An 11,466-nucleotide genomic window follows, 5' to 3' on the forward strand; every position below is an offset into this window, starting at 1 on the left:
TTCACCAAAAAATGATTATTTTGAGAGATTTGGAATTGAGAAGGTTTATGTTCAAAAAACTTTGAAAATTTCTAAGTGTTTTCACCTAGTTTTTTCTAAACTTCAAGGCCTTCTTTCTCCATGATCCCAAAGGAGTTTGGGAAAACTTTTAACAAGTGGGTTTAATTATGTATCAAGGGCTTTCCAAAGAGACCACTAGCACGAAAATCCATGGATTGGTCAATGAGTTATGATTTTGTGAACAAGGCACCATGTCACTTGAATTTAAGCCATTTTTATGAAGAACATGAAGAACAAGTTTGAGATTTTGTCCAAATCTGAAAGAATCTTTCAATTACAAGCACTATAACTTGTTCAAGGCGCCAAACTCAGAAGATTACACATTCTTTTGAGCTATGATCCATGTGTTTTATGCATTATCCAAGTTTCATGCCATTTATGTACAAAAGTCACCACTTCCATTCTAGAAAAGCATTACGTTTACAAAGTTCACTCTCCTTGAGCCTCTCCCATGTCTCCTCTGCAGCAAAAGCATTCCTAACATCACAAGCAACCTCTGTAAGATCAGATCAAAGCCTTCCTAGCATGCTTAAAGCTATGTACTTTGTTATGAAAAACCAAAATTCTCATTTCTTCACAAACAAGCAAAAGAGTACAACTATCACATGGGAGCTCAAAACTCTGAGATTTTTCCCTCCACAAACCCTAATTTGTGCCTATAAATAGAAGCCTTTGCCTTTGGCATCAAACACGCAAAATTTCTCCAAGTCACCCTTGATTCCAAACTTCTCATTTTGTGTCATTTCCATTTTCATAGCCATTTTGGGTTAGAAAGTTTCTGGAAGTAAACCAACCTTTCCAACAACTTCCATACATCATTTGGAAGTTGTTGATCACCTCCAAACACTTCCCAAACACTCCTAACCAAAAATCATCTTTCAACCTCCATTAAAAGTCATTTTAAGCTCTTAAGTTGTCAAAATCCAAACTAAACACTTACTAACCAAAAGAGCCTTCCAAATAGCTTCTATATCACATATAGAAACTATCCATAACCTCTAAACACTCACCAAACACTTGGAACCAGAAATCACCATTCAAAATTCCATTAAAGTGTCACTTTGAACCAAAGTTGGGATTTTCAAATTGGCTCGTGCGTTCTTGAATTTTTTGTGTTGGATACCTTCTATATCACATATAGAAGCTATCCAAACACCTATTTTGAATATTTAACACCTTTAAACTTGAGTTCTAGGCATAACTTTGTTCACTTGTAGGTGGTATCGAGTTTGCATTTGCAGGGGTGATCAAAGCATTGTGAGTATTCCAAAATCTCCCTTGAAGGTCCCTGAAGGTTTCCAGATAGCTGCAGCATTCCCAGAATCCCTCTAAGCAAGAGTTCAAACTCCATTTTCAGAGGTAAAAAAGCTTGAACTTGAAGTTACTCGTTTAGGTATCATCCTGATCAGTTCTTGTTACCAAATCGCTTAGAAACATGTAGGGAATAATAGCCCTAAAATTTTGGGGCTTAATTGTTTAAAATGAGCATTTAATTTGAATCTGAAATTTTAGGGTTCATACGAGTTTCTCAAAAATTCATGAGTTTGAATGATTTTTAATTTATGATAAGCACATGGTTGGATTCGTGACAAAATTCTGATCAAGTTAGTGTTTTACATTTTTAAAATTGATTGAGAAATGACAAAGTTTGAAATCAAAGCCATGGTGTTGTTGTTGCTGGCGCGAGGAAGAAAAATGAAGTTTCAAACTTCATTTTCAAATTCTCATTTTCACATATTATCAAATGCGCGCATTTGCTTAACGACTACATCGTTACAACTCAGTTGGTTAAGCGTGTTTGTGTGAAAAGTATGCTCAAAGTTTGGGGTTTGAATCCCCCCCGCCCCAGACTTTTGATTTGTTTTGCATTTTTTTCTCATTTACAACCAAACTTCACGTATTTTGGACTGATTGCCTCTCTTTGACACCATACACGCGCTAGCCTGATGGTATGTGTTTTGTCGAGAGTGTCCAAGGGCGTGGGTTCAAGCCTTGGCTCCCACATTCCCTTTCTTTTAATCACTTGTCCTTTTTTAGTTTTCTATGAAACTTCTAAAATCCATGATAAATAGTAAGATTAATATTTTTGATCCCTTCTTTTTTGTGTGATTTATTTATTCTGTGTATTTTTATGCCATGATAAAAAACCGCAAAAATATTTAATATTTTACCACTTAAAAATTAATCAAAAAACAATGTCTTTATATTGAAAAATCAACTAAAAAATCTTTTGTTTTGATTATTTCCTTAATAGGACTTTATGCATGTTTTGTGAATATTTGTTTAGAGTTAGAATAGGATGTCTTTGACTTCTTCATGTACCCTTAGACCATTTCTCTTAAAGAAATTGTTCTTTAACAATTAAAATTAATTAGGTTTAGGAGTTTATTTGAAAACCCTAATTCAAAACCCTAATTAAAAAACTTTAGGTCTAAAACCTTAATCCAAAAACATGTTGATCTTTGTTTATCCATGATAAATTAGGCTTGTTACCTTGTACATACTTGTTGATTTTAATCCTTGTCTTGCACTTAATTGTTATTTTAATCATTATCTTATTAATTTCTTATCACATGTTATGTATATATGTTGTTTATCTAACCCCATGTTTAATCATCATATCAATCATTCATCATTCATAAATGAACTTGAAACCAATGGTTTAGATACATCCATCTTTTATTTATTGATTATCATACTCACTTGTTTGTTCTTGTGACATGATATCACACACACACACACACACACACACTTGAGATGTCTGTTGTTGATTGCTTAAGTTTGTTGTTTTTGTCCAAAAGGAAGGGAATAATATTGACTAAAATTGTCAAGGTACTCAAACTCCCTTTCCAATCTCTTTTATCTTGTGTTTAAAGTATTATTAAAGCTTTTTACCTTGCCTTTTAAATGGTTTAGTATTGTTAAAGCTTAACCAAACTCCTTGTTTTTGAAACCTTGGTACTAAGAATAGAATTATTTCCGGTGAAACTATTCTTAGTCCATTGACCTTGTATTTTAAAGCTTGGTCATTTGTTTTTGAAATCTTGGTATTAAGAGTAGAATTATTCCCGGTGAAATTATTCTTAATCCATTGACCTTGTATTTTTAAAGCTTGGTCCCTTTTTATGTGTGTTTTAAAAATTGTTAAGTATTTTAAAGGTTAACCTTTTAAAACTTGTTAGGCATTTTAAAGCCTAATCCTTTTTTTCAAAATATTTTGTTAAGTATTATTAAAGCTTAACACCAAAAATATTTTGGCCACTTTGGCCCTTGTATTTTCCTTTTAAGAGGAACTTCAAAAGCTCTGACTTCCCTTTTCTTTAAAGGGGGTATGTAGGCCTAAGATGCGATGTCTTATTGAGTTCACTTTTAAAAATTTATTTTCCCATCCTCACCATCTATTTTTAAATAAGTTTCACATATGATTTTTAAAATGCATGTACAAACAAAAACAATAACATTTTCAAAGAGGTTCCCATGGAGTACCATGGATATGAGGGGTGCTTAAAACCTTTCCCTTGTATAACAAATTCCCTTACCCAAATCTCTGCTAAGTTTATTAGTTTTGATTTTAAAAACATCTGTGGGTTTTATTCGCTCTTTCTCCCATTCCTTTTTGGAAACAATAAAGCGCGGTGGCGACTCTGTTTAAAACAAATGAGCTAAGTCTTTCTCATGGCTTTAGTCTCATCAATTTCACCGCTACAGAAAAGTGGCGACTCAGCTGGGGATACTGATCAAATTATTGGTGTATCTTTGGAAGGGTTGACCCTACCTTTGTTTTTGTTATTGTTTGTTTTCTTTTTTTGTATACACTTTTGTCTTTTATTTTTCATATGTGTATACTTGTTATTTTTATTGGGTTGTATTGGGAGAGGGCTTGATTCCCCTTGTGGTGAGATAAATCCTAACCCGGATTAGAGTGAAAACTTATGATAGGAGATGGTATAGTAATTTTGATCTCACGGGAGTAGTCCCAAAGAAGTTAATTTGAGATCCATCGCTCAGTGGAGGCCTCTTTGGGTATGACTTTGTTGCCCATGTAGTTGGGAAAGCATAGTTGTATTCAACTAGCTTGTAGAAGCTGGGGACCTAGAAACACCTTAACCAATCTTAGCCATTAGGACGTAGTGTGGAAACTGTGTTTGGATTCAATTCCAAAATAGTTGTTACACGATACTACACTCGGATGAGGTTCTCTTGGGATATTATTCAAATGAGCATGTAGTTGCAAAATTTATAATCCCCAAGTTGAGCTGCTTGAGTCTGGGAACTTCTTAGAACCTTGATCTACATGTACAAAATAACCATAGCACACACCTTTGGGATGGGTAGACCTTTGACTCCATGCTCGTGACGTTGAACCCTCAAACCCATGTTTTTGCTATGTTTGCATTCATTCATTCATCCATGCATCTTAAAACTAAAATATCTTTCAAGGAGTTAAAATAAACCTTTTTGTTTTGTAAACATTATAGGAATGGAACTTGAAAAAAGAAAGACCAAGAAATATACTTTCATGAGTTTAGAGGTGGAAGAATTGAGAAAGCTTGGGTCTTTGATTGTTGATCAAGATAAGTTCTGTAGCAAGTATGGAAGTTTATTGTATCTCCTCAAGACTAAGATGGAAGAAGGGATCCTTTCAACATTGATTTAATTCTATGATGCTTTGTATCATTTCTTCACCTTCCCTGATTATCAGTTGCTACCAACCTTGGAAGAATATTCAAGTATCATTGGATTGCCTATCACTGGAAGGATTCCCTTCACTGGTTTAGAAAAAGATCCCAAGTCTCATGAGATTGCAAAGATCACCTATCTAAGAAAGGATGAGATTGAGAAGAACATGGTTACAAAAGGAGGATTACTTGGGTTACCTGCTGAGTTATTGATTAATAAAGCCTTCACATTGTCACAAGAAAGAAGAGAAGATGACTTTGAGGTTGTGTTTTCTCTATTAGTCTATGGATTGTTCATGTTCCCAAATATTGACAACTTTGTTGATATGAATGCTATTAAGATCTTTATGAAAGGAAACTCTGTTCCTACCTTTCTTGGGGACACTTACTACTCCATTCATCTAAGAAATTCCTATGGAAAGGGAATGGTTACTTGTTTGTACTCCTTTAGTAGCTGGGTTGGTTCAAGAGCTGCTGAACTTAAGATGCCTATTCTCCCTGGGACATTTGTACCTCCTGTTGAGAAGTATATTCCATCTATTGTAGTTCCTTCAACAATTGAAGATCTCCAAGAAGCCCTAAGGAAGATTAGGAAGTCAAGAGATCATTAGAGGAAGAAGTTTGAGTACTCTGAAGCTGAACTGGGAATGATGGAAGAGTCCTATGGTGATTTAATCAAAGAAAAAGATGATCAACTGTTCCTCCAAGATGGATGGCTCATGGAAAAGGATCTCACCATTGCTAAGTATGCAACAGAGAAGAAAAGAAAACAAGAAGCAGAAGCAATCTCTCCAAAGGAAGCTGCATGGAAGATTATAATTGAGAAGTTGGAAAAGGTCAAGCTGAAGAAGAAGAAGACTCAAGATGTAATGGATACTTCTCATTGAGCTTTGATGGTCACTCTAAGATTTTACTAGCTTTCTCTATTTGTTTCTACCTTGTATCACTTGAAAATACTTTATATCTTGGACGCCCCTTTGTCCCTTTGTATGCTATAAAAAGAAAATGGTACTTCGATGACACTCGATTGTCCCTCGATGACCCTTGTCCCTTTAAAAGTACCAAGGATGCTTCGTCACTTATCATTAATAAAAAAATTTCTTCTTCAAGTTACTACATAGTGTTTACATTTACAAAGTCTTAAATAAATCCTTGAAATATATTTTTAGATATTTTAAAAATTAAAAAGAGTCTTTGCATTGCATGGATCATACCACATTCACATTCACATTCACATCTGAGTCAGAGTCTTGTTCCTTCTTCCCCCTCTCCTCAGAAAGTCAAGCTGACGCACCGGTATAATACTCGCGCCAATCATCAAAGAATGGAAGACGGTCTGGTTGATGATCAAGAATGGCAAGAAGAGGTGGCTGTCATACGCTCTAGTATTGAAAGGTTGACACCTATGGTTCAAGACTTGGTGGCTACTTAGAATCAACCATCAACTCAAGCTCAAGCTACTGTGATCTCGGAAGTCGAGACTCCTTAGATTCGTGCAATTCCGATGTCGAATCCTACGACCACTAGGCCATATGGAATAGAGATGGAATTCCAATTGGCTCGGCAACATATTCCTGTTCCGCAAGCAACAATCCCTCGAGCTATTATGACTGCTACTCCTGCTGTTGTAAAAACTGTTCCTCTCCACCACAAACAGATTTTCCATGGTGCACCTTCTGAAGGTATGGGAAGACTGGATGAGTTTGAAGACCAATTCCTGGAAATGCAAAAAGAAATCAAGACCTTAAGAGGTAAAGACCTGTTTGGGAAAGACGTTAAAGACCTTTGCCTGGTTCCTAATGTCAGAGTTTCTGCCAAGTTCAGACTCCCAGAATTCGAGAAATGCAAAGGGAATTCCTGTCCTCACAGTCATCTAATCATGTATGTCCGAAAGATGTCTATGCACACTGAAGATCAACGTCTGTTGATTCATTACTTCCAAGATAGCTTATCAGGAGCTTCTTTGAAATGGTACATGGGTCTGGATAGTACACACATCCGTACTTTCCATGACTTAGGTGAAGCTTTCATCAGAAAATACAAATACAACATTGATATGGCTCCGAATAGAGATCAACTCCGCGCTATGTCCTAGAAGGAGAAAGAATCGTTCAAAGAGTACTATCCAGGTGTTCCTTAAAACCCCGAGTACATTGTACTATGAAAAGATGGTGGCAAGCGCACCCAATGACTTTACTGAGATGGTAAACATGGGGATGCGACTTGAAGAAGGTATCCAAGAAGGCTGTCTAGTCAAAGAAGCTGGTTCATCACTATTTGGTGGTGGAACTAAAAGGTTTTGTAGAGATTTCTCCAAGAAGAAGGAAGAAACTGTGAGTGCCATTTCCAAAGGAAGAAAAAGACAACATCAACCTCAATAGATTGTTACTGTTACTCCCATTGTTAGTCAAGCTCCGCAACAAAGTGTTTAAAGAAATCAACTTCAACAACCTCGACAACAGGCGCCTCAACAAAATCAACAAACGAAATATCCACCGTTTGATCCTATTCCGATGACTTATATGAAATTGCTTCCCATGCTATTACAGAAAAATCTGGTACAATTGAGGGATCCACCTCCTCCTCTTGCTAATCCTTCGTTCTGGTATAAAGCAGATGCTCACTGTGCTTTCCACAAAAATGCTCCTGGTCATACTGTGGAAAACTATTACCCTCTTATGAGTGAATTCCAAAAAATGATCCGAAGTGGTATGCTTGCCTTCAAAGATGTTAATCCTAATGTGCAAGTCAATCCACTACCCAATCATGGGACTGTCAATGCTATCCAGACTCAAGCCACTTATGAATACATACATGATATTTGTGAATCAACTCAATCCTTGGTGAATATGCATGCTGTCTTATGTGAACTTAACTACTTTCCTCCACATGACTATGATGCTTGTCCAATATGTTCCAACACCATTCGTGGATGTACTCTCGTAGTTGAAGATCTTCAGAAACTGTTGGGCAGAGGAATCATCAGTATAACAAGGAAGAAAAAAAATGAAGAAGCTCATTCTGTCAACATGGTGCATGGATGCCCTGGAAGATACCAAGTCTGGGATATTCGTTTCATCAGAGAACCATTGGTCCTAATGCACGTGAGACTATGCCGGTTGGCTTTCTTTCAACACAACCATGCCGTCTGTGAAGTCTGTTATGAAAATCCTCGTGATTATCGTCAAGTCAGAAGAGAAATTCATAAAATGTTGGATGAGAGGACTCTCCACATTACTTATGAAAGAGATGAGGACAATAACATTAATGTGGTGACTGCCGAGTTCCCAGTTCCCGAAGTTGTGGAAATATCATATGATAGTCAAAACATGGCTGTCATCCCTCTCACAATTCAAATGCCAAAACCATTTCCTTACAACTCAAGTACTACTGTTCCTTGGAGATATGGAGCTACCACCATAATTGAGAAAGAAGAATATGAGATTGGTCCTGAGCCAGCTATTGTGAACATTGCTGATATGATCCATATGACTCAAAGCGGTCGTTTGTTTGCACCAGTTCTTCCTAAACCAAGAAGTAATTTGCTTGTACAAGTTACTCCTCAGAAGGATGTGCCTAGGAAAGAGCCTGTTATCACTGAACCTGTCTTTGAGACTAAAGACGATGACATGGAAGAGTTCCTAAATCTAATTAAGAAGAGTGACTACAAGGTGGTAGAGCAACTTCTTCAGACACAATCAAAGATATCTCTGTTGTCCTTGCTAGTACACTCAAAAGTTCACCAAAATGCACTAATGAAAGTCTTAAAGCAAGCCTACATTGAGCAAGATGCAACCCTCGAACAATTTGACAATGTTGTTTCCAATATCACCGTCAACAATGTATTGAGCTTTAGTAAAGAAGAACTTCCCTCAGAAGGGCTGGAGCACAATCATGCCCTACACATATCCATGAAATATGGAGAAGATACCCTGACAAATGTGCTAGTTGATATTGGTTCATCCTTGAATGTCATGCTTAGGAGCACCTTAGAGAGATTGTCCTATCAAGGGGCAACTATAAGGCTGAATGGGATTGTTGTGAAAGCTTTTGATGGTTCAAAATGCAGTGTGATTGGAGAGATTGATCTACCTATCCGCATCGGACCTCGTGATTTTGAAATCACCTTTCAGATAATGGATATCTATCCAGCTTATAGCTGTTTGTTGGTAAGACCTTGGATTCACAATGCTGGAGCTGTCACTTCCACCCTTCATCAAATGCTGAAATTTGCTGTGAGAGACAAGTTGATAGCTGTTTATGGAGAACAAACTATGTTCGTACGAAGGCCTGGGGCAAGTCATTGAGCTTCCCGCCAACAAGAATAAGAGTGGTCTAGGAATTTCATCTCAGAAGTCAAAAGGGAAAGAACCTGAATCTGCAAGCTACAACAAGACTCTGCATGAGACCTTTCAAAGTGCTGGCTACATCAACCCAGATAATCAAGACATAGCTGCTGTTATTGAAGATGTTCCAGAATGTTCAAGCTTCATGATGCGTGGAGAGGCTAACTCCAACTAGACCTCTGTCAACATTTCTTCTATTTTTCATGAGTCTAAGTAATTTTCTGTCTTTTAAAATTCTTTCGCTCTGCCCAAGGCGAAAGAGTGTTGTGTCGGGTTGTCTTAAATAATTCCTTTTGTTCTGCCTAAGACAAAGTGAACTTATATAGGACTTTGTTTCAAGTCATTAATAAAAAGCAATTTTTCGCTTCCGTTTTGTTTACCGATTATCTTTTTCAGAAAATGGTATCTTTTAAAAATCCAATAAAATAAATCAAAAACAGTTTTTCAAAATTTGCACATACACTCTTGCATTTTCTTTTATCTGTTTCTAAAAACAAAACATAAATCATGTGCAGATTATCTCTTTATAAACCCGTTGAAAACAATGATCCTAGGCCCCCTCCCAACTTTGAATACCCAGTGTATGAAGCCGAGGAAGAAAGTAGTGAAGAAATCCCTGAGGAGATCTCCCGTCTACTTGAGCACGAGAAAAAGATCATTGACCCGCACAAAGAGCCTTTGGAAGTAATCAATTTGGGTACTGAAGAAGAGAAAAGAGAAAAGAAAATTAGGGTATTATTAGAAGCAGGCACCAAAAAGAAAATGGTTGAATTATTGAAAGAGTATGTGGATGTCTTTGGTTGGAGCTATCAAGATATGCCCGAGTTGGATACCAACATTGTAGAGCATAGATTACCACTGAAATAGATTAAGTCCGAAGGATGATTTTCCATTGCCACATATTGATATGTTGGTAGATAGTACTGCAAAGTTTAAAGTCTTCTCATTCATGGACGGATTTTCAGGTTACAATCAAATCACGATGGCACCTGAAGATATGGAGAAAACGACTTTTATCACACCCTAGGGCACATTTTGTTACCGTGTAATTCCGTTTGGTTTGAAGAACGCTGGGGCAACTTATCAAAGCGCCATGACGACTCTCTTCCATGATATGATTCACAAAGAAATTGAAGTTTATATGGACGACATGATTTCCAAGTCTGCATCAGAAGAAGAACATGTGGGGCACCTACTGAAGTTGTTCCAACGTTTGAGAAAGTACAAGCTTCGTCTGAATCCAAGCAAGTGCACATTTGGTGTCCGCTCTGGAAAACTCCTGGGTTTCATCGTCAGCCAAAGAGGTATTGAGGTTGATCCCGATAAAGTCAAGGCTATTCAAGAAATGCCTCCACAAAAAACTGAAAAAACAAGTCAGAGGATTTCTTGGACGACTGAATTACATCTCCAAATTTATCTCCCATATGACTGCAACTTGTGGACCAATCTTCAAGCTTCTTTGCAAGGATCAAGATTGTAAATGGACAGAAGAATGCCAAAAAGCTTTTTATGATATCAAAGAATACCTATTGGAACCTCCAATTTTGAGCCCTCCAGTAGAAGGAAGACCATTGATCATGTATTTGATCGTACTCGAAGATTCTATGGGGTGTGTCATGGGTCAGCAAGACGAGTCTGTTCGAAAAGAGTATGCCATTTATTACTTGAGCAAAAAGTATACTGACTATGAAACAAGATATTCACTGCTCGAGAAAACTTGCTGCACTATTGTATGGGCTGCTCGCCGACTAAGGCAGTACATGTTGACTCATACGACATATCTTATATCCAAAATCGATCCAATCAAATACTTGTTTGAAAATCCTACTTTGACAGGAAGGATTGTCCGCTGGCAGATGTTACTATCAGAGTACGACATCCAATATCGTGCCCAAAAAGCCATCAAAGGAAGTATTTTAGCTGATCATTTGGCTCGTCAACCCATTGACGATGATCAATCCCTTGCAAGACAACTTCCCAGATGAAGAGATTATGTATTTAAAATAGACAGATTATGAAGAGCCTTTACCTGAAGAAGGGCCTGATCCTGAATCCCAATGGGGTTTAATATTTGATGGAGCTGTTAATGCTTATGGTCGGGGAATCGGGGCAATCATTATCATGCCACGAGGTTCTCATGTATCATTTACCGCAAGACTAATGTTTGACTGCACCAACAATATGGCAGAATACGAAGCTTGTATCATGGGACTAAAAGAAGCCATTTGTCATACCCCAAAATTTGCCCATCTCATTTCTCCCATGTAAGCTCATACCAAAGTTCAAGGCTCAAAGATACATCTTCCTAAAACAATGGCTCAATGAACTAGGATTTTGATTTCTCTGAATAAAATCAATGAATCAAAGTCTCCAATGGATTT

General features: G+C 37.2%; 1 protein-coding gene across 1 annotated transcript; it reads left to right on the top strand.

The window, feature by feature from the left end:
* Positions 1–6,949: 6,949 nt before the first annotated feature.
* Positions 6,950–9,952, top strand: LOC131659246 (uncharacterized). Its single transcript, XM_058928458.1, has 3 exons — positions 6,950–7,072; positions 7,289–9,015; positions 9,601–9,952. The coding sequence occupies exons 1-3, from the start codon at positions 6,950–6,952 to the stop codon at positions 9,950–9,952; spliced, it is 2,202 nt and encodes a 733-aa protein (XP_058784441.1).
* The last annotated feature ends 1,514 nt before the right edge of the window (positions 9,953–11,466 follow it).

Source organism: Vicia villosa, linkage group LG3, assembly GCF_029867415.1.
Source record: "Vicia villosa cultivar HV-30 ecotype Madison, WI linkage group LG3, Vvil1.0, whole genome shotgun sequence".
NCBI classification, from domain to species: domain Eukaryota; kingdom Viridiplantae; phylum Streptophyta; class Magnoliopsida; order Fabales; family Fabaceae; genus Vicia; species Vicia villosa.

What these genes read in the sequence shown, in the direction of transcription:
- LOC131659246 (XM_058928458.1), top strand. Translation starts at nt 6,950, where the DNA reads ATGGGGATGCGACTTGAAGAAGGTATCCAAGAAGGCTGTCTAGTCAAA. An exon ending in CCAAGAAGAAGGAAGAAACT is followed by an intron (nt 7,073 to 7,288) that starts GTGAGTGCCATT and finishes ATGCTATTACAG; the next exon opens with AAAAATCTGGTACAATTGAG. An exon ending in GTTTATGGAGAACAAACTAT is followed by an intron (nt 9,016 to 9,600) that starts GTTCGTACGAAG and finishes AATCATGTGCAG; the next exon opens with ATTATCTCTTTATAAACCCG.